Raw genomic sequence first — 26,830 nt, 5'->3', positions numbered from 1 at the left:
ACCAATAAACTACTAGTTACTGGCTGAAACCTCACAAAACTGGACAAAAGGCAGCTCAGTGCTTCCCACTCCCACTGGTAAGCAAGGTAACTTCCTCTCCCCCAAATAAGGGGATGAACTGTGTTATGAAAGTAGATTTGGCCTAGTTAGGTACTGAACTTGTGCCTTTTCACAATACCAGCTATCCAGCAGCAGTAGCAATGTGCCATTAAAATAGAACAGAAGTTAAAATAAGAATTCCAAAAGAATCTAAAAGACATGTTTTATTTCAGTATGTTTTGTTAGATAAAGCATTAAAGTTAGACTGCATGTTTATTGTAAATGTGCTGTTTGCATTGATAGAAATATCTTCATTATGTAACACTGTTTAAAAAGTCTAATGTATTTTTTTTTTTTTTTTTTGCTTTCCAGGTTATGGGATTTGGACTCTACCTAATGGATGGAAATGTTAGCAATATTTACAAACTGGATGCGAAGAAGAGAATTAATTTGAGCAAGATAGACAAGTTCTTTAAGGTGAGGTCCAGGAACTGCAAGCTTTGTGTTTGACACACATATCTGGGTATTTGCCCAAAGATGTTAAAGTGCATCCCTTCATAGGGTAGAATTAATTGTCATCTATTGTTATTTAGCTTATATGATTGGTCAACTTGTCCCTAAGGCATTCCACCTCTGTAATCATGTCTGTGTTAAGTACCATAGTACAGCAAACTCTCTCTTCAATAGATGCCTTAAGTAGTACAGTGTTAACATGCAATTTTATTGAATTAAATAGCACTACAGACATAATTATTCTACACTTCTTACAACCTGATGTAGCAGTGTAAAAAAATTCCACCATTTGAATTACTGTATAGTTTGTAATGATAACTGTGTTATGTATTGTGTACGTGTGTGCGTGTATGTGTGCGTATGTGCATGTGTGTGTGTGTGTGTGTGTGTGTGTGTGTGTGTGTGTGTGTGTGTGAGAGTGTGTGTGAAAAAAAACTTGAAAAAAAAAAAAATACTCTTGTTTTCCATACTTTCCTAATAGTTTGTTCCAGTGATCAGATTTTGCTGATCCCTGGGCTTTGTCTTGGTTCCTGTGTTTCTCCATTTTCCTTGTTTGGTCAGGGGGAAGTTTCTTTACTCACCAGTGAGAGTGGGGAGTACTGAGCTGCCTGTTTGTCCTCAGAGGAGTGGTTTAAGGCAGTAACTTGTAGTTTATTGGCCATTTTGGGTCATTTCCTGTCTTTTTCCAGCCCCTGCTATAAAGCACGCTTTGGCGGGCTTTTCTGGCTGTAGAGAACTCAGCACAGCTCCTCGTGGTATCCAGCAGAGTTCCTAGAGCAGCAGAGACCAGAAAAGACAAACTTTCCAGATTCTAAGTATTTTTTTCTGCATTTTCGACTTTTTAAGCCTTTCGGCGACTATTTCTGCCTGTTTTATTCAGTTATTACCTGTTTTTACTGTTTTTAATAGCTTGAATAGTTTGTTGCACTTCCTTGTTTAAGTTTTGCTTAAAAGTTAAACAACAGGCTAATACACTCAAGTGTACTAGCTTTTGATAGCAATTAGTCGAAAAACACAGCAGTTATTGTATTCTCTGCCTATCTGAAAAAAAACTTGAAAACAACAAAAAAAATACTCTTGTTTTCCATACTTTCCTAATAGTTTGTTCCAGTGATCAGATTTTGCTGATCCCTGGGCTTTGTCTTGGTTCCTGTGTTTCTCCATTTTCCTTGTTTGGTCAGGGGGAAGTTTCTTTACTCACCAGTGAGAGTGGGGAGTACTGAGCTGCCTGTTTGTCCTCAGAGGAGTGGTTTAAGGCAGTAACTTGTAGTTTATTGGCCATTTTGGGTCATTTCCTGTCTTTTCCAGCCCCTGCTATAAAGCACGCTTTGGCGGGCTTTTCTGGCTGTAGAGAACTCAGCACAGCTCCTCGTGGTATCCAGCAGAGTTCCTAGAGCAGCAGAGACCAGAAAAGACAAACTTTCCAGATTCTAAGTATTTTTTCTGCATTTTCGACTTTTTAAGCCTTTCGACGACTATTTCTGCCTGTTTTATTCAGTTATTACCTGTTTTTACTGTTTTTAATGGCTTGAATTGTTTGTTGCACTTCCTTGTTTAAGTTTTGCTTAAAAGTTAAACAACAGGCTAATACACTCAAGTGTACTAGCTTTTGATAGCAATTAGTCGAAAAACACAGCATTTATTGTATTTTCTGCCTATCTGAAAAAAACTTGAAAAAACAAAAAATACTCTTGTTTTCCATACTTTCCTAATAGTTTGTTCTAATGATCAGATTTTGCTGATCCCTGGGCTTTGTCTTGGTTCCTGTGTTTCTCCATTTTCCTTGTTTGGTCAGGGGGAAGTTTCTTTACTCACCAGTGAGAGTGGGAGTACTGAGCTGCCTGTTTGTCCTCAGAGGAGTGGTTTAAGGCAGTAACTTGTAGTTTATTGGCCATTTTGGGTCATTTCCTGTCTTTTCCAGCCCCCTGCTATAAAGCACGCTTTAGCGCGATTTAGCGCGGAGTTGCCACAGGAGCACACAAGAGCAGCGGCGGTTAATCAAGGTTAAACTATTCGACTACCTAAAGTCCACTCTTCAAATTTTCCCTTAAAACAGCCTTCCTTGAACTGTACTGCTGATCAAACCAGCGTATTCTATATCTAAAAAGTTCAGCTCTACTTGATTCTTAAGTAGACTATTCTCTATCTGTAAAGCCTAGCACTTGCTCCTAAAGTATTTTTTACTTTGATATAGCACTTTTATTATACATAGTACCCCACCAGCCAAAAACCCCTTTTCGATCACCCACATCCCCCGGAGTCTTTTTAAAGTTTTTGTCTATTCCTTCTAGCATGTCGAGGGATCAGTTGCTAGTGTCCTCTCCTGCTCAGCTGGTGAATCTGGGAATATTGAGACAGTGTTACAATTGTCTCATGTACACAGACAACCCTCTCCTTCTCCCACAAAACACAAATACATGCGAGAGATGCAACTATATAGCCAAACTGGAGGCTGAGCTCTCTCAACATAGGACTGGCAAGACCAGACAGGAGGAGAAGGTAACCACACACACCACAAACCCAGTCTCACATAGTACTATCACAACTTCAAATCATATACATAAATACACAAAGACATACTCGGAGGCTCTGATCAAAAATCTACCAAAACAGCAGAGGCCACCAAAGCAGACACCCAAACAACTGCCACCTCAGGACACAACACATGCAACACATAGACCACATAGTCAGTGTGCCAAACAGTCACAGCCCTTAAGGTAAACACAATGCCAGACACACTCGTCATTGGTGACTCCATAGTCAGACACACTGACGTCCCGCTCACCAGATTGAGTAAGGAGAAGGTCACAGTAAGCTGCCTGTTGGGCGCTAGAATCCGCCACATAACGCAAGCACTCAGGTCTCTCAACAGCAGGTACAAGTACGACTCTGTCATTGTCCACGCTGGTGTGAACGACCTGAGACGTACCTCCTTGGACTACATGAAAAGAGACATAGAGGAGCTCTCTGATTATGTAGCCCAGGCAGGTATGACCCTGACCTTGAGCAGTATCCTACCTTCACCAAGAATGATGCCACAATACAGAGACAAGATGATCAGATTTAATAATTGGCTTAAACTCTGGTGTCATTCAAAGGGGATCCAATGTCTGTCTGCCTGGGATGACATGCTGGACAAGCCACGCTGCTTGAGGGACGGCTTGCACCTGTCACCCTGGGCTTCGGATATTGGCAAAGGCTCTTGCCACCCCATAGTGCCTTTTTAGGCAAGGCTCAAATTCTAAACCTACCACCCTAGAACACAAAAAGGAAAAACTAAGGGTAATGCTGCTCAATGCCAGAAGTCTCAACCTCAAGATGCACGCACTCGAGGCCCTTCTCAGTATGGAGAACATCGATGTCTGTGCTGTGACTGAAACCTGGTTCAAGGCTCGAGAGCACCCGGCACTATCAGGTTTTACCTCATATCATGTGTTCCGGCCCCAAAATCCGGACAACACCAAGAAAGGGGTGTCTATATTCATCAAGGACACCCACACCTCAAGGTTGGTGGCAACGCACGATGCACAAGGCAGTGCTGAAATAAGTACATAACTAGTACTGCTGTGGCGTGTGTGTGTGTGTGTGTGTGTGTGTGTGTGTGTGTGTGTGTGTGTGTAAAAAACATCACTGATTTTGATCTGTGCATGCACCCAATAATGCCAGGACACATACATTATTCTTCTGTGTATCAAGTTTAACCTGAATGGTGCTGAGATATGTCCCTTTTAGGATAAAGCTAATAATAGCCTCTGTTTACAACCACACCCATTTTAAAACAAGCCCTGCTCAAATGTGTGTGTGTGTGTGTGTGTACATAAAGCTGCTACGGGTTATGCGGGGCTAGAGATTGTGTGGATATTACATCTTTAATTTTCATCACAGTCCAACCTTAGAGGTGCACACATAAAGTCATTATAGCTTGTGTTTGAGCTGAGGGCAGTGTTTCTCACAGACCTCAGAGGTGTACAAAGAAGGTTACTATAGCTTGTGTAAGAGAGGTGTACTGTCTAGGAGCAACAAATTTGAATATTACTGAAATCATTCTCACAATCATGTACTAGGCACATATACATGTGGCTACCTTTGACGGCTGGGGTGAAGAACATGCTATGTATATGTATATCATCAGTCACTTGAAATATATGACAAAGGCAATTTAAATCTCTGCTTTCATCCCAGTCTTACACCAGAGGGATGCATAGGCAGTGACTTGTCTTTTTTAGAGGGTTATGGAGGTAGGCAGTATTTCTAGATAAGACTTAAATATTCTCACAACAACTGGCTTGTTAGTTTACTGTAAGCTACAATTTTGTCAGCTTTGAAAATAAAGCCTTGGGCACAAATTATGCCTTGAAAGAAAAAATAAGACTGAAAAATTATTTTTTTCTCCATAATTTTATTTAGGCAACCATTGGAGTAAAATGTTGAGAAAATGCTCTAAATGCATCCCAGACCATCTGTAAACCTGTGGCTTCTTGGGCCCTGACTTGAGTTATTTCCAAGTGGTTATTACTGGGCTGTCTTGTTCAGGAAAGGTGTGTTGAAGGATGCAAAGGAAAACTAAAGCTGAACCACAACAGTAAATTTCTTTCCTTAATCATAATTTCTGTTCAAGCTATTATTGGATGAAAAGGTTGTGTAAAATGCACTTCAGAGCATATAGAAAGTTATGGCTTCTTGAAAAGCTTAGAATAAGGCAAAATGTGAGAGGGAAGAAAAGGTAAAGATGCGACGTTGGATGGTATGGGGGAGCCCCAAAAAGAGAAAGACTCAGAGGAGAGGACTGGAGGGTGTGTGTGTGTGTGTGTGTGTGTGTGTGTGTGTGTGTGTGTATGTGGGGGGTTGAAATGTAGGTCCAGTCATCATTTCACTTCAAGTCCAGACCAGTACATAGACTTGTTGCAATGTATCACTGTTGCAACTAAGTGCCAGTAACTCTAACTGCCCCTTTGTTAGACAGCTCAACATAGTGATAGTGTGATACATAGGCCTGTTGTAATGTAAAAGCTTGTAGCTGCAGGTCTGTCTGTGGACACTACTCCTAAAAGTTTGCAGCATGAAATAAAAGGTTGCTTAGGATGGATGGCATTGTTAGGATGATACTTATACTGGAAGTGCCTAGGGGGCCCCCAACTTGACATTTGCTGGGGGCCCCCAAAATGCTAACACCGGCCCTGGAGTTCATAAACTCAAATGCCATGGAGCAACTAGTCACCATCCCCACAAGAGGAGAAAACATACTAGATCTCATCATCATGAACATGGGGTCACAATGTTCAACACCGGAAGTATACCCCTCACTGGTGAGATCAGACCATAAACTAATCTCACTGGAAGTCCACATCCCGCCCCCACCTGAGATAAAAAAGACCACAGTGAAGAACTTCTCAAAAGCCGACTTCACACTTCTAAAGACTAGTGTGGTCTCTTTTAAGGCCCCCGAGCCTGCGGAAACCATTACTCAAGCCGCTGAATCACTTACAAATGCCTTCTACCAGCACCTACAGGACTGCATGGATCAGGCAATCCCAAACAAAACAAAGACTCTTTGTACCAAAGGCAAGCGTCCAGTCTGGTGGACCCCAGCCATAAACAAGCTCTACAACAAAAGGAGGAAGCTACTACAAGATAGAGCAAAATCCTTAAAAGGGAAGACACCTTTGATCATTATAAGTAAAAAACTAAGATCTCTCATAAAATCATCCAAGGCAAATTTTGAGAGAAAAGTCGCTAAGGACTCAAAAGACAATCATATGGCCTTCTTTAGCTATGTTAGAAACCTGGGAGGAAACTCCCAGATATGCTCAGAATTAGTTCAAAATGATGTAAAAATTACTGAACCTACAGACATTGCCAACATACTGGCTGACAGGTTCAGTGCAAACTTCTACCCCCCCCCCCAAAAGGTGAGATATCTATACCAGAGGATTGTAGCCCCCCAAACATCTCTAACGCTCAGGTGAGAACTGCTCTCTCCAAAGCAAAAAACTCAGCATCCATGGGACCAGATGGTGTCCCCGGTTGTGTGCTCCACGAACTCAATGAGGAATTAAACCCGCAGTTAGGGCAGCTGTTTAATCTTAGCCTCACCTCAGGATACGTGCCCAAGGAGTGGCGTACGGCAACTGTGGTCCCACTTCACAAAGGCGGTGCCTCCACCGACCCTGGAAATTACCGTCCCATCAGCTTGACAAGCCTGATCTGCAAAGCTATGGAGAGGATCATAATGGAACTCATAAATAAAGACATAGGGGACTTGCAGACTTTGGATCCGACCCAGTTTGGCTTTGTCAAAGGCAGATCATGCCTTTTAAACTTGGTTGACTTTTTCAAAACAGTCACCAAGGCCATTGATGAGGAAAGGCAGTCCACACAGCCTACCTCGACCTGGCAAAGACTTTCGACACAATACCCCACTCAGGTATCATTGAAAAACTCATCAGCTTAAATGTAAACCCATACGTCACAAGATGGGTTGCAAACTGGCTAAGTGACAGAACCCACAGGGTCAGAGTTGCTGGCACCATGTCAGACTCAAAGCCTGTCACAAGTGGTGTCCCACAGGGCTCAGTCCTGGGCCCACTCTTGTTCGGCATCTACTTTTCAGAAGTACAAGCAAACACAGGAGGGTTATGGCTGACAAAATTTGCAGATGACTGCAAACTGGGCCTATAGTTGAGAACACATCTGACACAGATATCCTTCAGAAGGGTCTTATAGAAACGGATAACTGGTGCCAGAGCCATGGCCTAAAGTTAAACGCCAAAAAATGCATAGTCATACCCTTTGGGAAAAACAAGGTTACCCCTAGCTACCATATAGGCGGCAATCCACTAAGCACAGAAGAGGTTATCAGGGATCTGGGGACCCAGGTCGACAGTAACCTTTCTTTTGACACTCACATTGCCAAAGTAGTTAGGAAGACCTTCTACATTGCCCACCTGATCATGAAGGGATTCACATCTAGATCAAGGGAGGTCATCGTCCCCCTGTACTCATCACTCATCAGACCAATGATTGAGTACAATGCCCCATTCGGAATGTATCTGACACGACACCTGCAGCAACTGGAAAGGCCACAAAAGTTCCTCACCAAAAGGATAAAGGGTCTCAAAAATATGTCTTATGCTGCCCGACTGAAGGAACTCCAGCTCTATTCAGTCACTTACCATCTGCTCAGAGGTGACCTGTGCCTGACATACAAGGCCATGTCCAACCCGGAATTGATGAACATGCTTCACCTCAAAAAATCTAGATCCCTCAGAACTACAAGGGCGGGAGACTTAAACCTTGACACGGTTATTAATAGGACGTGCTGGAGGGACAGATTCATCACCCAGAGACTCCCTATGCTGTGGAACAAAATCCCGGTACATGTGAGGCAGAGCACCTCACTGGCTTTGTTCAAGAGAAATCTTGACCAATGGATGGGAGATCGCAGATATACCCCAGGGATTATCTCAGTGTCACTGCTTGACAAAGGCACAGCAAAATAATGGGCATAATATCCTTCAAACCAAAGGGGTGGCGAAAGCCACAGAACTCTGGGCTAGGCTTATAAATGCCCTTGGGCAGATAGCCTAGTATGAACCTATGAACCTATGTATGCAATAGAATTGCTCTGAATTAACTGACAGAACTCATTTAACCACATTTTTGCTTATTTTCTTATCCTGTCTGAAAACTTCTGTTATTTGAGTTGAAATGCTGAAATATGCTTTTACATACCCATAGCTGGAATTTCAAATTTGAATCTTAACCATGACTGTTAAGCCTGTTTGGAAATAGTATGGATAAAATCCTGGAGGTCTTGGTCTGGACATGATAGATGCTGAGAAATCCTTATGTTAAGGAAAACAATACCCAGCACAGTAATGAGCTAGTATAATTCTGTGTATAAAAAGAAGAGGCTCAGTAAATTTGAGGGCTGTATACTTTAATTTCAGTGGGCTTGTTATTCATTGGCACTTTTATTTTAATTTCTGAAACTAGATATAGTATCCTTTGGAGATTTTGCAGGATTAATGGTAATTTAAACTGGCAGAACTGAGCAGTACGATTTTCTTATATGCCATTGCACTAGTAGCTTATATATTGTAAAAGGAAACTAGAGAGAGTAACAGTATTTAAAGATGCAGACTGTACGGAATTACGCTGCCTACAAATCTGCATTTGATTGAGTACTGGCATCAGGTTTCAGTAGATAGCTGTTGTAGACATACAGAAAGCGCTGGGCCATCAGTTACAGCTGTGATACTTTTTTTCCTACTTTTGAAGTGAACTTTGTTTTTTGTAGTGATTCATTGAAGAATTTCTACAGTCCTAGGAGCTGCATTTTGCTACACATGTTTAGTCAGAGCTTAAGGATTGCTGCTAATATTTTAAACATGCTAGTGTTAGCCTTTTGGCAATTTTTGAACAGTAGATGTCCTGGAAGTAAAGAACTGGATAAAAGTTAGAATGCAGTACTTAGTATAGATGATGGAGTTGGCAGTGTTTGCCATGCTGACCTCATCAGTTATAATGCTGTCATGTCTTCCTGGAGAAGACTTGCTAACGGGTGGCCGTCTTCTATTACACAGCAGTCATATTGTGGCTTCTGATTGTGGAGAATGGCAGTTAGAGAGAGAGATGCAGAACTTGGTAGTAGTATGTGTTGCACTGTGCTAATTATGGTATCTTAACTTAAAGTAGCAGTTTAGTGGTAAGTAAAGAATAGAAATGTTGGTAGTCTCTCTGGGTACATTGCACATAAGGATTAAAGCTGAGTATTTCTCCAGTTGTCAGACAGCCTTCTATACAATGTGCTTGAAGATCTGGAAAGGGAAACAGGCAAATATGTGAGGTCTGAGGTATGCTGTTTTTCTTTTTCTTAACCTTTAGCTACCAGTAGTGTGCTTTAGATCATTTCTGTATACCACCAAAGCTAGTCTGGAGCTGGGTGCTAAACCTTTGCATAACTAATGCTAATGTATATTAGGTTTACAATTAGATTTGCGAACTGCAGTCGATCAGGAGTGGCAGTGTTGACTTGCAGTTTTCCAAGAGGCAGTTTTGCGAACCCAAATACATCAACTACCCTACATCATATGGGTAGTGTAGTTCGAGTGTTTGAATTTGGAATTTTGAGTGGTGATCACGGTTCAGTGAGGAACAGGAAATTAACCCATTTCCTCACTGTAGTGAGATCTTGGAATTGGTTTATATAATTTGCAGTGGGTGTGGGGGGTGCAGCCTCCCACATGGAAGGTGCAGGGGGGGGGGGCTTGCCCCCCCCCTGCAAAATAGTAAAAGTGATGTACCATTGACTCTAGAGTGACATGGTACATTACGGTGCATAGCTTGGGTGACTGATAATTGCTGCAAGGTGATTTCAGTGGAAACTAAATTTTCAAAGAATACTGGGAGCAACAATGTAAGTAAATGGGGTTAAGTTAGCACTAACTTTTTCTGCTAATATATTGCCTATATCCTTGGGACTGGAATGGGTCTATGTTAGGATGTCGACTTAACAAATAGTTGACATTCAAAATATCAAACCCTCAGAATATTGAAACCGAGCTAAAATCTTAAAACATTGTTGTTTGTAGGAGGGCAACCCCCACACCCCATGCTCATTATAGATAGCAACTTTGAGATTGTACTACAGCAAGGAAAAGGCAAAATTCCACTCCAGGTTGTACCGCAGTTTTATAAATGAGCTACCAGCATGTGTCCACCTTCTGAATATTTGACATTTTGTGTTTGATATTCTAAAGGTCGACATTTTTGGCTTTTGATATTCCTAATGGCTCTGGATTGGAGTGTATGATATTACTGTTTACAAGTTCAGTGCATTGTATGACATTATTCCTTATTTTCCTGGAATAACTGAAGAAAGATTTATATTTTTCTTTGCTGTCTGTAGTGATGTTAAGCTCACACTCTACTTTACATTTTGTAATAGTACACTTATTGTAGTCCTGAGATAATGGAACAGAGATTTCTTACAATATTGCATTTTCTTGCTTTTTTATCATCAGTTTATTAATACAAGAGAGGTTTATTCCCAAATTTAGCATTATATTTATGGTGGATCAATCCTGACTTTTCTTTGTAGCTGTTCAGTGCTAGCAAATGTTGGTAATGAATGTGGCAGTCCTCTGATTTGAGTCCATTTTCATGAGATTGTTGGAAATTTTGCATAAGTCTTCTACAAACATAAGTAGGTTTTCCCCTGGTGAAGTCCTTAAAGATGGTCTCATTTGGTGGTGGCTTAGTACCACTGTGCTTTACTGATAAGATGACTGACTTATGGTCAGATTTAACCATGGATGATTTGATGCAGAGAAGGTGGAAACTAGGTAGGTAAGGGACAGATCAAACATATTAGAGCATCTAGTGGGTAGGTTTACAGTTTGCTGCAGTACATTGGTATTAACAAAGTCTAGAAAACCCTGAGCATAAACATTTTTAGGGGTATATGTGTACTGATTAATGCTTGGGCAATTGAACTCCCTTAGCAAGAAGGTATTTGGTATGATATTTAACTCTTCATTGATGAGAAGGTCATTCCCATGTTCTCTAGGGGATATTGATGAGGATGTGTAGCTAGCAATGAAATAATAGTTGGAATGCTTAACAGTGATTTGGATCTCCAGGAGCTCTAATTTACGGTCGTGGGTAGTTTGACTTGAGGTGATGGCATTTCTGACAAGTACACAGATACTCCCCCACAGTTGTCCAAGTCCTGATGGTATGATATGCACTAAACCCTGGTATAGAATGAGGGCTATAACTGCACTGCAACCATCTTTAGTAACTACACAAATATGAATGTGTTCAAGTTGCAAGAGGGCCTCAAGTTCAGGCATCTTTAGTGCTGCATGTCTTTGTATAAATATGAGTCTTTGTTTCCTGTGTAGGAATGCCCAGTAGAGAGACTCTGCCTAAAAATTGCTGTATGGGAGGAACAAATGCTTTAGCTGGTTTGCAGCAGCCCTGGCACAAGAGGTGCAAACTACCCCTGGAGAAACAGAAAGTCTTAACTACAGTCTCATCCCAGGCTGACACATATTGCATCCCCTTTGAATGATACCATCTCTTATCCAGTTGTTAAAAGTAATTAACTTAACTTGAATCAAGCAAAAAAGTTGGAAATAATGGTTGCAAAAGTTTGATATTTTTATTGTTGTACCCTTCCATGTCAGAAAAAAAGCAAAGTGCAAGTAGCTTATTTTTTAAACAGCTGAAGGCAACACCATATAGGTATTAAACACATTTATTAATTTTATTTATTTATTTTACATTTGTTAACCAGGGGTGCCTGATTGAGCCGAAAAGCTCCACATAGAAAAATTGCAGATACATTTAGATATTTAGACATGATCAGTATACACACAAATTACAATACACATGTTTTTACAGTGGAATGCAATACATCAACAGTTACAGTGGAGAAAACAAACAGGAAAATATTTTAAAATAAAGGTAATTAATAGATTTGTGGTGTAAGAGTGGCCACGGTGGTGCAGCGGTTAGCGTTGCCACCTCACAGCAAGAGGTTCTCTGGTTTCATCCTCAGCTGGAGTGCCTTCTGTGTGGAGTCTGCATGTCCTCGTTGTGGTCACGTGGATTTCCTTTGGGTGCTCCGGTTTCCTCCCACATCCCAAAGACATGCTGTAATTGGATTTGACACTCTAAATTGGCCGTAGGCTTGAGTGCGTGCGTGTGTGTGCCTTCTGTGGAAGGTTGGGCACTGGGCTGACAACTCAACACCATAAAAACTCCACTGCCAATCATGAGTGGACAGGTGATCCGCTGTGGCGACCCTTAACCGGGAAAAGCTGAAAGAAGAAGAAGAATAGATTTGTGGTGTACAGCTGAAATTTGGAACATAGGTAGAATACATACATAGTACACAGGTACAGTACATACATTGTACATTAGCCAGTGTTTTTGAGTAAGAATGAAAACTATTATCAAGTACTTTAGGTTTAGTATGTACCTTATCCGCTTTCACTAGCCTGGGGAGCAGTCATGGTAATGACAACTTTGCTTGAGATGTTGTCTAATGAGGTTTATAAAGGAGGCTTTGGACAATGTGCTTTGTATGCTAGTGGGGAGAGAGTTCCATTTTTTAGCCACTGAACTACTGTATAGTGTGTCTCCAAAGCTATTGTAGCTGTTGGTGACTTCTAGTAGTAGTTTGCTTGATGATCTAAGAGGCCTTTTGGCTGAGTGATGTTGTACTAGGTTTTTGAGGGCAGGACAGTTATTGGGGAGGTAATAGCTAGAATTACAGAGGCAGAGCTGATTGTAGGTTAGGAGGGTGGGCAGTTCAAGCCAGTGGAGCTGTCTCAAAACAGTACAGTGATGAATTCTATATGAGCAATTTGCAGCAAAGTGGGCAATTCTGTTATAGCAGGCTTCCATTTTGCTTAGTTCAGTTTTGCTGAGATTAGTCAGAATGGGAGATGCATAGAGTAAGGTGGATAGAAGTTGGGAGCGAACAATGGCTAATGTTGTGTTGTTGGTAAGAATTGGCTTGATATGGTAGAGTGATCCCAGTTTGGCATGTACTTTTTTAATAGTTAAGTTGAGATGACTGTCAGATTTTAGCTGGGAGTCAGTGGTTATTCCCAATAGCTTAGCCTGTGCCACTGGAGCGCTTGGAGTAGTATTTGTGGAGTAGATAGTGAATTGACTGCTATCAGTGTTTGTTAGAACTGGTTATAATCATAAGCTGAGTTTTCTTTAGATTGAGGATAATTTGGGCTTTGTTAAAGGTTGGGAGGGTGGCCTAATGGTTAAGGTGTTTGCCTTACAAACACAAGGTGCAGGGTTTGAGTCTCACAAGGGATAATTAGCTAGGCTTACAATGGCTCGCAAGGGCAGTTAGCTTAGTATGAATCTATGAATAAGGTAGTTTTCAATGTCAGAAAATGCTAGTTGAGTTCTTTGCAGCAGGATGGGAATGTTTTGTGCAGCACAGATTAAGGTAGCATCATTTGCATACTGAATAATAGATGCATGTTGTATGGAGGTATGGAGGTCATTTGTGAAGACTGTGAATAGTAGTGGTCCTAAGGTAGAACCCTGTGGGACTCCTGTAGTTATGGACAGCTGAGGAGAGAGATAATTTTCCCATTTCGCATCTTAGTACCTGTCAGTTAAGTAGCTTTGGAACCAGGTAAGAGTGGAATTTGATAGGTGATATTGGTTTAGTTTGTTTAGCAGGATTTGGTGAGATGGTTTACTGTGTCTGTGAAGCAGAGGAGGGCTGTAGTGGTACTATGGGCAGGTCTGAAACCATGTTGAGTACGTGACATGATGTTGCTGCCTAGGAGATATTTTAGCACCTGGGTATGGATGGATTTTTCTAGGATTTTGGCCATGGGGGAGAGTATAGCAATGGGTCTGTAGTTATTAAGTTCAGAGGAGGTCTGCCTTTATGTATGGGTGTAACGTGGGATTGTTTTTCCAGTTTGGGCACATAGTTTTCAACAATTGATATGTTTATGAGAGTGGAGATTGGGATAGCAATAGCATCTGCTGTGTGTTTCAAGAAGTAGCTGGGGAGTAGGTCAGCTACTGTTGATGAGGTTTTTAGTTTGGAGAGCATGCTTTTGATTGAAGTTGTGGAAACAGTTTTGAGAGTAAAGCTTGTATTAGTGTTGTTTGTGTTGAGGGGGATAGTGAGGTTGGAACTGTCCTGTGATGCTAAGGATAGAATTGAGTTCACAAAGTGGGAGTTGAATTATGTTTCGATGGGAACTTTAGTGGCAGGGGTAGATGGTTTGGGGGCAGCCTTTTGGGTGGGTTTTAGTAGCTGGTTTACATTTTTCCAAACGTTTGGGGGGTTGTGTTGGTATTTATTTTGTAATGTCGTGTAGTAAGATTTTTTTGTCCACCCTAATACATTTTTTTGCACAGTTTCGCAGTTCTTGGTACTTAGTTAGGCATTGTGTTTCTTTGTTTTTTTGATTGTAAGCCAGGCAGTGTCTCTGGACTTGAGGATTTGTTTGGTTTCTTTACTGAGCCAGGGGTTTGTAGAGATTCTAACCTTGATTTTGCGCAATGGAGCAAGTGTCTAGGTGTTGTAGAAATGTTTTGTTAAAATATGCTACAGCCTGGTCAAATGGGAGTGTTTTTAGGGGGGGTCCAGTCACAATTACAGAGTAAAGTATTGAGGACCTCAGGAGATAAATGTTTTGTGTTTCTAGTGGATTTATGGTTAGTGGTTTTGTATATGCTTGTTCTACTACGTATAAGGTATATTATGTTGTGGTCACTTAAGGGGTCTGGGAGACTGCCTGCGTGGGAGTACAATGTTGGGTTGTTAGTTAGGACCCAGTCAAGGATGGATTCCCTTTTAAATTTTTCATCACATCTAGTTGGAATTTGGACTAGCTGCTGGTAGCCATAGAGATTTATTAGATTACTTGGTGGTTCTGATATACAGGTGAACCAGTGTAGGTTGAAATCCCCCAGAATAAGGGTTTCTTGTGAGTATGTGGAAGAACACCAGGATAAGAAGTCTTCAAGGCTAGCAGTTGTATTACCAGGTGGAATTTAGATCACAATTGTGGTGATGACATTTTTAGGGTGAAGATGAAGTTGTGAGATAAGTATGTCCCAGTTATTGGGGAGGGGTAGGAGTTTGGTATTTGACATAAAAGTTACGTTGGACTTATACAGTAAGGCAGTTCCACCCCCTTTATGAAGTGGTCTGTCTTGTCTAATGGTATTGTAGCCGGTAGGGAGAACTTCTGAGTTAGCTATGTTTTTATTTAGCCAGGTTTCTGTTAAAGCAACTATGTCTGGGGAGTAGTGTGCTATTGTGGCCTGGAGTTCAGGTATTTTATTTTTGATATTTCTAATATTAATATTTAGCATTAAAAGATGGTTGGTTTTCCGGCCGGCTGTTGTTGATTTGCCCAGGGATGAAGATAGTGGGGGTATTATGTTCTGACAATTGTGTTGGAGCAGTTTGTGTTGGACAGGATGGATTTGGGCCTGGGTTGGAGTGGATGTCCTCATTTATGGTGAGCCTGGTATTAAAATGGTGATACAGATGTTGGAGTTTGGTGATGAGTGTGAAAAAGTATTGTTTTTTTGGAGTAGGAATGAGAGCATATATGTTTAGTTCTGAATTGGTCTGTTATGTGGTTCTTGAACAATTGTGGGCAGATGTTATTATAATGTGCGGTGTATATGAGAGTGCATAATATAGTGTTGTGCTACTGGCATAATGGTTAAGGTTTTTGCCTCTTATGCACAAGGTACAAGGTTTGATCCTCACCTCCAGTCAGTGCCTCTTTGCTATTTACATCTTCTCCCTGTGTCTCTATAGGGTTTATCCCACCTCCGAGAAACATGCTGAGAGTTTCCATTTCAAACGTGAGAATAGAGCAGTGGGCAGTAGCACAGACTCTAGAGAGAGAGTTGCATAGACCAAACACTTGGGCATGATGCGCATTACCCTCAAGATAGGAGAACATGGATCACAGAATGCATGCATTGGCAGGGCTAGCCACCACACAGTATAAAAATAGGTGATCTAGGAGTGTTGACTAATGTTGCCAAAATGGGCATCGGTATTTGCCAGTGATCAGTGGGTTGAAGACCTGGTCTACCCATGTTAACAGGAGGGGTGTATGTGCCTCTACTGGCCAGCGTGTGCCCACCAAAAAGCCCATCAGCCCTGGGCCAATAAGGTACTGGCCAGCCGGGGTCCATTTACCAAACTTGAGTTACCTGGGATAGCTCTGTTGAGTGAAAGCTGGATGTAAAAGCAACTAACCTGCTAAACATGAAGTAAGAATTGGATGTAAAACCAATCAACCTTCCAAGCATGAACTAAGAATTTCCATGCTCACTGTAGTTTCACTGACAGGACAAGACTTGGAAGTGAATGACATGATAGTAAGGAGGAGGGTGAACAGCCTATGTATCCAGGAGACAAGGTGGAAGGGCAGTGCAGCAAAACCACTTGGCTTGGAATCCAGAGTCTGCTACTCAGGAGGAGGAGGAGGACAGGCAAGAAATGGTGTGGGAAATGTGGGGAGGGAGAGGCTTCATATAATGATAGAGTAGTATTCATATTCACAGCCTTTGCCCCACAGCAGAGTTGTGATAGTGAGGAAAAAGAGTACATTCAGACAGCAGTTGCAGACCTTACTAGATAAAGCAAGACAACATGAATGTGTGTTAATAATGGATGACTTGGTTGCACTTATTGGGGTAGACAGAACAGGATATGAGGACTGCGTGGGTCCACATGGATGGAGCAACAGGAATAAAGAGGGAGAGGCCATTCTAGACTTATGTCTGGCAAATGGCCTGATAGTAGAAGGTTCAGAAAGAGTGACAGTCGCAAGATCACGTACAAGAGTGGCCAGCATGCAACTCAAGTAGAGTTTCACCTAGTAAAGAAAGGGCTTTGGGTAGAATCAGTGAATGCAGAGTCATCCCCAGTGAAACTGTCAGCCCACAACATAAACCAGTGGTTGTCGAAATCAGCTGCAAGCACTGGTCAGAGAAGGCTGTAAGGTCAGAAGAGACCAGGCTAAAGACCTGGAAGTTGACTGGAGAGAAAGCACAGCAGTTCAAGGAATTACTCAGGGCTGTAGCACCTCAATAATAAGAGGAAATAAGTGTAGATGAAGAAGAATGGCAGCACCTCAAAATAGCATGTGTAAGGGCTACTATGCAGTTGAGCCAAGTATGAAAGTAGGGTACATAAAGAAAGTTGGTGGTGGAATATAGAAGAGCAGGAAGCCATCAAAAAATTAGGAGTGCAGTAAAAAGTGGGAGATAGAAAAGATAGACCAAGCTAGGTAGGAATACTGGTTGGCTAACAAAGAAGCTAATAGAGGAGTTGTAGTAGCTTTGTTCCATGAATACATAAACTGGGCACATTCAGTGACAGTGAGTGCTACATTCATAGTTTGCACCTTTCTTGTGATTGCTGCTGTTAATTCCTTATCTAAGTAAGTACAAAGTCACTGCATATTATTTATTTATTTTACATGTGTTGACCAGGTTTGGAATACTGGCTGTTGATCAGTGTGCTAGGTATAATTTCAGATAACAATGCAGGAGTTAGGTCCTGAATTTTCATTACGTTAATGTAGTTTATAATGAAATAGATGGCAGTGAGACTGTACTCTGTGTAAAATGCTCTGATGGAATTGGGGGTTGCTAAGAGCAGAGGTGGAGTTAGGATTATTTCTTTCACTCTTATTATACATATTAAGAAGACGATGAGGCTTGAGTGTTCATTTAAGTAGTATATTCCATACAAACACATCAGGATGGATGGCAGGAACATTAAACTTAAACAAACTGTGTAACTAATTGACTGACTACATATTTGCATGCTCTCACTCTGGCTGCTTACTCAAAATGGCACTCTTGCTTGCACGTGCTCAGTACTTATATGCACATGCCAACTGACTGAAATGCTTCTTAATAGTATATCAAACACTCTGATCTAAATTCTCCCTCTTTTATTGAGGCGTCTGATATAAACAATGTCATTTCAGTAGGTATGCAATTTATACAGATACTAATAAAGAAAACAACAGTCATGTCCAGGTTGCTGTGTATCTGGAACTAGGTTTTGAGTTGCAACCTGTTCTCATAATGTAATAGTTAGGACTGGGTTTAGTAACAGGGACTCCGAAACAGGGATTGCTGATGGAATGTCCTCTGGAACAGGAACATTGGACAAGTCACTCAGAATTAGAATCTTTGTCACAGGCAAGATGCTGTAACACTGGTTTGGACATTTATAATAAATGTTTCCACTTTCATCTGAATTCCATTCCTTGTGATTCCACAATGTACAATCTCGGCTTTTATCTCAAACTCTTCACAAATCCGATGTGATCAAAATCATTGGACATCTGCATCCTCACTATCTCCCATGTTTGTAAAGAACTGAGCAATTTGCAGATTTTATCAGAGTAAGACTTCTGGGACAAATGCTTTTTCAACAGTTGGGCTTTTACTGCTTTGTTGTTTTTGGCACATGGAACCAATAAATTACTGCTGATTGGTAATGTGGTTCTGATTTGTCTCAACATAAGTCTCTGGGCAGGTGAATCAAGATGATTATCATGAGGAATGTTTCTGAGATTTATCAAGTTTAGAAAAACATCGGTATTGTCACATTTGAATTTCTGTAACAGCTGCTTTGCACTTTGAACCGCACATTCAACCAAGCTGTTTGAGGATATTCAGGACTAGTCATAATATAAATAAAAGTACTATGTTTCAGTGAATTGTTTGAAGTGCTGTGCGCCATTTTCAGAAATAACTCTGTGTAGACTACCATGTCTCTTCAACTTAGTACTGACAGTACTGGACGTTAGGTTAAGAAGTAGGTCAGTCTTGAACCAATTTGAATAAGAGTCTGTTAACACCAAGTAATTCTGACCATTCCACTTGAAGATATCTGTGGCTACTGTCGACCAAGGTAGTTCAGGATTCCGGCTTAACTGAAGTGGCTCTTTATGTGGATGCAGATTTGTACTATACATACTTAACACAATGATATCTCTGGACATAGAAGGTCAAAATTCTAGTCCTCTCACCCTTCTTTTGGTAGAGTTAGTTCCTGAGTGGCCACGGTGCAAGATCTGAATGCACTGTTGTTGTAAGGATTTTGGAACAATCACCTTTTGGACCTTTCATGATGATACCATTTTCTGACAAAATCTCATCTCTGTATGGAAAATACTGCTGCACATCTACTGATAAACAAGATTGTGTTGAAGGGCATCCTTGACTGATAAAGAGGTCTAGCTTCTGAAGAATTGGATCTGAAGCTATGTGAGTTCTGAGCTCATCAAGACATGTAGAAGAAAAATGTCTTACTTACTTGACTTCAGAGTTGCTCTTTTTATGTTGTTCTGTGTTTTTTTGTGGGTTGTCTGAATCAGGTATCACCAAGATAAAGAAGTTTGCCTTTTGTGTAACCAAGATTGAAATTGTACTTTTGCAATTTGAGTATTGTGCATTGCAATCTGGCTGGAACTGTATGCATTGGCTTTCTCAAAATAGTAACTAAAGGTTGGTGGTCAGTTTCTGTCTAGATAGGATGACCGTAAATATAATCATGGAACTTCGAACATGCAAACACAATTGCCAAAAGCTCTTTCTCAGTCTGGGCATATTTCATCTTGGTCTGGGTAAGAGTTCTCGATGCATAGGCTACTGTTCTATCCTCTTGAAGAATGACTGCATCTAGACCAAGCTTAGAAGCATCACAGGAAAGAGCAAATGGTTTGTGAACATCCTAATAAGTGAGAGTTGGTTGATTGCCAATTTTCTGTTTCAGGGCATCGAATACTCTTTGTGGTTGCTCTGACCGTGAAATTACATCTTTGCGAGTCAGTTCTCTAAGCGGTGCTGAAAGTTGGCTTAAATCTGGAATGAACTTGCCTAAGTAGTTGACCATGCCAGGAAAACATTGGAGGGCTTGAACATTGGCTGGGGCTGGCATCTCAAGAATTGCTGTCTGATTGGAAGGATCTGGTCATATGCCTGAACTGGTAAACAAATGACCAACATAAGTAACTTCTCATAGCCTGAATTTGCACTTTTGAGGATTCAGCTTAAGGCTCACTTCACATGCTCTTTTCAGAACTTTCTTGAGGTTTTTATCATGTTCGACTTCACCATTCCCTCCTACTGGAATAAAATGTACTGTAGTAGCACACAGACAGCCAGAAAAAAAAATTCTCCATCACACACTGAAAGACTTCACTGGCAGAATTTATTCCAAATGGCATTCTTAGAAATCTGTATCTCCCGAATGGCATACCAGATGTGGTTAGCAATGAAGATTTTCGGTCAAGTGAATTTTACCAAACCGAACTCTTTGCATCTAAGACAGAAAAAACAGTGGCATTTGGCATTAGGGCAGCAAACTCTTAGACAGTGCGCATAGGATGATGAGGTCTTTTCAATGCTTTGTTCAAATCTTTTGGATCAATACATATTCTGATATCATCTGATCTTTTCATATGAGGTACTACCATGGAGGATAACCATTCATTTGGTTCTTCTACTGGGCAAATTACTCCTAGCTGCACCATTTTGTCTAGCTTGGCTTTGACTCTGTTCTGCATAGCTACTGGAACTTTCCATACTGGTCTGATAACTGGGATAATTTCTAGGTCTAACATCATGGAGTACACAACTGGTAGTTTGCCTAGTTTGTCTGCAAAAATATCAGCATACTCAGAAAAAATAGTTTGGGTGAAATTTGAGCTGTTGTCATTCAAACTTAAATGGAGGACCTTTTTATTAAATGAAAGCAATCCCATTTTTAAACTGTCTGTGAGGCCTAATAATGACTGCACGTGTCTCTTGATTGCATAAAACTGCAAGTCATAGCCCCTCCCAGCAAAGTAATATGAAATCACTACTGAGCCTTCATTTTGAATCTCTTCACCACCATAAGTAACAAGCTTTGCACACTTTGTCAAATCAAGTTGTTCCGCAGCTTTTACTCTGGCAAACATTTCTGCTGACATAACATTGCACTTTGAGCCAATATCTACTTGGAGCTCTACAGGGCTCCCATTAATCCGAACAGTACAAAAGGTTTTGTTCTTTGCCCATAAATCCACTACATTGATTGTTTCACGAAGCACAGACACCATCAACATAAAAAGGATGATTGCAGCTTTCTAATTGATCATCTTGTCTCGCTGTATGACCTTTTTTATAAAAGAATGTGCCTTATTTGATTTACAAAACCTTTTGAAATTATTCCACTTATTGCAAGAATGGCACTGCTAACAAAAAGCTAAGTACATTTCTCATTTGGGCTCATGATTACCACCACAGTTACAACAATTTACTATGAGGTATTGCTATGGGTTTTACAGAGTCACCCTTGTGCTTTTCTGTGTGCACCTTAGGCCTTACTGAAGTTGCTCTGGGTTATACTGGAATTTTCCCGCCCTTAGGCCTGTATCTTTTAACCTTGTGCTGCATACTATCTACATGAGCTTTGTAAGGTTATGGAAGTCTTGTCCTCTCATTTGTAAGCATACTTGTGTGCCTTTCTGTAAGCTCGTATATCTGACAAATCTCAGTGGCCTTATTTAATGTCAAATCACTGTCTTGAAGCAAAATCTTTCTCACTGTGTAATTATTAATACCATGCACAAGCCTGTCTTTTATCATCTCATCTCTCACATCACAGAATCTGCACATTTTAACCTTATTCCTCAAGTCGGTTATATATGCTGCAAAAGTTTCACCAGGCTTTTGATCTCTTGTGCAAAATAAGTGCCTTTCCATTGTAATATTTGTTTGGGGGTTACACATCTCTCTAAATTTATGTTTTAAGCATTTAGGGTCTTCCCGTGTTTCAGTCTGTACCACAATATGGTGGTCTTCCCCCTCCCCTGCAAACACAACAGCAGGTGCATACACAAATGAGCGCTCTCATTCAGTGGCTTCTGAACCAGCAAATTTAAGCAGAATAAACACCTTTGCACTTGCATCTTTGTCAGAAAAAGCAGCCTGTATGAAAATATTGTATTCCTGCTCAAACAGTCTAAATTTTCTGCAATACTGTTGTCCAGCACTAGTGGTGCAGGGTCTGAGAAATCCTTCTGCCATGGCCACAGATTATAGTAAAACACAATGCAGTCTTGGTCCTTGTAATTATGTACGAACATGCACACACACTTGTAATAATAGTCAAATGCACAACAAATCCTTCGAAAGACTGTACTTGTGAAATATTCTTTGAAATAACTGTACTATGTGAAATAAATGCACTGTAATATTGCACACACTTGCCAATACTTTGCACACTTAGGATACTTCGAATAGCTTTAGTTAATGCAAAAAAGTAATACATAGTGAAAAATGCAATCATTTTCCCTTTTTTTGCACATTTTATGCGATTTGGATATTGTTTCAAAAGTTTTCATAATTATTACAAGTATTTTTATTAATATGTCGCATTTTTTGGACATTTCATTTAATGGGAAATTTGTTTTGAGAGTTCTGAGTGCTTTGTTTTATATTCATAGTGAAAGAAATCATCTAAGCAAGTTTTAGTACCTGGAATTTGTAGTTGGGATCATCCACTTATATGTATTCCTACATTTCTAACCGGTTGCCTCATGGCTGTGACTCTGGATCACATTCTGACAATGTGTCACTCGTCTTATATATATTAAGAAAATGATGAGGCTTGGGTGTTCATTTAAGTAGTTTATTGCATACAAACACATCAGGAAGGATGGCAGGAACATTAAACTTAAACAAACTATCTAAATGACCTACTACTTACTTACATGCTTTCACTCTGGCTGCTCACTCAAAATGGCACTCTTGCTTGCACATGCTCAGTACTTATATGCACGTCCCCACTGACTGGAATGCTTCTTAAAGGTATAGCACACACTTTGACCTACTATCCATCAAGTTAATGCCCTATCTCCTATTCTTCACAACCAATCTGAAAGACTTTCTAGCCAAAAACTGGCTATGTTCTTGCTCAACACCAAGATAATTATATCCGTAAATGTGAACAAATACCTATTCATACCTTACGTCTCCTTACTCTCTGTTCTTCACTTACTTCCTTACTTCTGTCAATTTCTCTCCCCCGGCTTTCCATCTGAATATAGCATGAGCCTACTTTCCTCTCACTTCATATTGCAATGCCTGTTTGTATTATGCTAACTCATGTTAATTTCTCTATAAACTGGCTTAAATGTCTCTCTTAATTAATTGTCATATAACTTGCATCTAGCTTTAACCAATGTTTTCATATTTGTTATAATTATTTAAACGGTAGTTGTTTTTGTAATATTTTTAAAGGCTATAAAATTATTGTTCTAAAATGGTTTATAATACTTTGGAGCTTTTCTCTCCAGGCCTTTTCTGAAAATGGGCTCCTACCCAATAGGACTTTGACGGTAATCAAATGTCAATAAATAAATATAGTATTTCATGTCTGAACTTGAGTTTAATTTTCATTTTTTTATGTTTTTTACTAGATGCTTAACTATTTAGTTTATATTTTACATGACGTTTAAGATAGATTTTTGAATACTATTTTTACTTCCATTGCAGCTGTTTTATTTGTGTTTGATATGTTAGGATTGATTTAATGTCAAGTTGAATTGTTCATATTATCATATGTCTGATCAGTAGTTTGAGCTATCATGCTGGCAAATGCTAGTTTAATAAGATCTGAAGAAACCCCTCACTTTATTAACAAAAGTGGGTGTAAGCATTTTAAAATAATAATTTTGTGGTAAGCACAAGCTTAGACACGTACCATATACACATTCACCATTTTTATGTAGATATATGTGTGTATGTGTCTGTTTATGTATACGTTTAGTTGTGTCTATCTATCAATGTTTGTATCTGTAGGGATATATGTAGATAAATGGATATACATTATGTTTGGTTTGGCATGATTCTGTCCTTATGTGGGGTCCAACTCTGCCCATTCCTAATGTTTTCTGAGCCTGGGAATCTTCATGTACACATCCACCCACACATCTTCACACTTCGTTTTTCTTTCAGCTTGTCTTAGTAATAGCCCTGAGGGCATTTTCTCCTCCTGGCTCTTTGAGACTTTCTTTACTCCCATGCATTTGTTAAATCCTAACTGAATCTCTGCTGTTAGCAGCAGACTTCTGTTTTTGAATTGTTAACCATCAGTCTCCTTCCCTTTATCATCACAGTATTTTACACAGAGTGTTGTCTCACTGCCATCTGCTTCATTATATACTATAGTAATATGATTAAAATGCAGGACCTGATTCCTGCATTGTTATTTGACATTTTACCTGACACACTGATAAACAGCCAGTAACGTTGTACTTACTTAGATAAGGAATTAACAGCACCAATCACAACAAAGATGCAAACTGTGAATATACCACTGATCCAATCACCGTCTTTGCATGTGATCTGTTTAAGTGCTCTTGGAGTAAAAGCCTTAGTTGTAATTTGCATGGCTATTTATATGGAATACAGAAAAGTATATATTACGTGTTACTAAAATGTAACTTAGATCTGAAGAAGTTCTGACAAGGGAGAATGCACTCATCTCTTGTTTTAACTAAATAGGCCCTGGTTTAAGTAAGCAATTCCATCTTGAATTCTTTTTTCTTACTTTTAATGAGAATACAAAGTAATCTTTGACACAGATCTTACATAAGAAGTTGTGACAATGGCCCATTTTAGTAATTTGTTTGCCAGTATCTAGAGCTGTTCCTGTACATCTTTTTTTCCGTTTTGTTGATTTGCTCTTCCTTAAGGAAAGACTGTACTACTCTTAAGGCTAGAAGAAATTATTTCTTAAAAAATAAGCAAAGATTCAAAATTATACAATAAAAAGTAAAAAAAAAAACAAAGAAAGGTCATTTGGTATATGCTATAATGTTCTCCAGAGTGGACATTATAGGGAAGTAACAGGCATTCCATGGGTAGGGATGCTGTCCATCTGCCTCATCAGGATTCCAACACACATGTGTGATCCGTTATTTCCAAGATATTTTCTTGGTCTTTTTACTTTCTTAAGGACTGCAGGAGGCTGTGCAACAAGATGACAAGTTGTTTTAACGTCACTTTTATTTGATTTTTCTGTAACTTCTTTGAAAAAAATACTGAAATGAGTAGCTGGCATGTTTTTGTATATGCAGGCATTTTGGTATATATGGATTTTTTTTACCAAGCAAAGCATACTGATTTTATGCAGTGCATGTCATGATATAATGTGTACATTATCTAAAAGTGCCTTGTTTTATTTCAGTTAAACTCTGGTCTCTGCAAATTTTACCAGAACTACAAGTAGAAATGGTTTGTAACTGAAAATTAGGTGATAGCACTGATATATTTTGGAATATAAAGGAAAAAAATAGAATTAATATTAGATAACAGCAAAATATGTGTAAAATTAGATTTTGTACAAATAAGGTATTTGCCCAGGCAAGCATTCTCAAAGTAACAAAATATTTTTTCCTCTGTACCTTTAGTAAAGCAGTTCAAATGGTAATAACTGTACAGTTATAGTATACTAATACAATATTCCTAATGAAATCCAAATAGATGTGCACTCATATCATATTTTCATATAAGGTCTTAACACTCTAATAAATATTTCCATGTGGTGCAGCGGTAGCATTGTCGCCTCACAGCAAGAGGTTCTTCTGGAGTGCCTTCTGTGCAGAGTCTGCATGTCCTCCCTGCGTTCATGCGGGTTTCCTCCGGGTGCTCCGGTTTCCTTCCACATTCAAAGACATGAATCTGGAGCATTTCTCCTCGGGCCTCCATTGAAAATTGGCTGTGTTCCAAGTTGGACTTTCCCAGTTAACAAATATAAAATAAAAGTAAATATAATAGTGCAATCAAAATGTACAGAACAAATAAAATTACTCAAGATTCTAAAATTAATATTTGACCACAGAACATTATAGTTATGTGATGTTAATACATGGAGATACTGGACTACAACTAACATTGACACATCCAAAAGTTTCTCTTCATTAGATAGTATTTGATGAAAAGTTGTAAAGTTAAACAGACATTGTATTCAGATTACCCTGTCTTAATATGTGATCATAGGGCTGGAAATCTGAAAAAGTCTCGAACCGAAGTGAAGCACCTGAAACACATGGAAGTTTGTATGTAGTGCATCTTGCTTCTACCTATTTGCCATTTTTTATTTATTTATTTATTTTGTTTTTTACTTTATCATTTCAGTACATTTTCTCTCACCGGAAGTCCTCATAATATTCTTTTGTATTTTTTTTGTGAAGTCTATGTTTTATGAATGTTCTATTTGTAAACAGTAGTCAGTTTTCTCAGTAGTTGCTAGTTTATTGTAAAATGAATGTAAAGTTTTAAAGTTGTCTTACATTTAGGATTCCGTATTAGACAAGTTTTTATTTTTCTAGTAGTCAGCCCCCCCCAGCCCTTTGTACTGTTTTTTCACTATATCCCCTGCAGGCATGTGATTATTTTCAGTCTTGTATGCTTTATAAACATTGTTTTTATTCCTTTTTTTCAGCAACTACAGGTGGTTCCATTGTTTGGAGATATGCAGATTGAACTGGCCAGATACATTAAGACCAGTGCTCACTATGAGGAGAACAAGTCCAAGTGAGTGCCTGCCGTAATGTAACTCGGCTTCTGTGTGTTGGTGGCTTTGCAGAAAAGGATGCTGAAGGACTCCCAAGAAGTGAGGTGCATCATACTTGTGCTCTCAGCATTTTTTATCCATTTCATTTCTGTG

At 39.7% G+C, this 26,830-nt stretch overlaps 1 protein-coding gene across 2 annotated transcripts in view; it reads left to right on the top strand.

The window, feature by feature from the left end:
• CYFIP2 (cytoplasmic FMR1 interacting protein 2) overlaps positions 1–26,830 on the top strand; it is a 2,832,302-nt gene that overhangs the window by 1,149,404 nt on the left and 1,656,068 nt on the right. For both annotated transcript variants that reach the window (XM_044069335.1, XM_044069334.1), the window contains exons 9-10: positions 412–516; positions 26,606–26,697. In XM_044069335.1, coding sequence (XP_043925270.1) covers positions 412–516; positions 26,606–26,697 — 197 coding nt within the window. The remainder of the gene's footprint in view (positions 1–411; positions 517–26,605; positions 26,698–26,830) is intronic.

The sequence above is a fragment of the Protopterus annectens genome, chromosome 4.part0 (genome assembly GCF_019279795.1).
Source record: "Protopterus annectens isolate FY-2018-M chromosome 4.part0, PAN1.0, whole genome shotgun sequence".
Lineage (NCBI taxonomy): Eukaryota > Metazoa > Chordata > Ceratodontiformes > Protopteridae > Protopterus > Protopterus annectens.
This window is presented reverse-complemented; position numbering and strand designations above follow the sequence as displayed.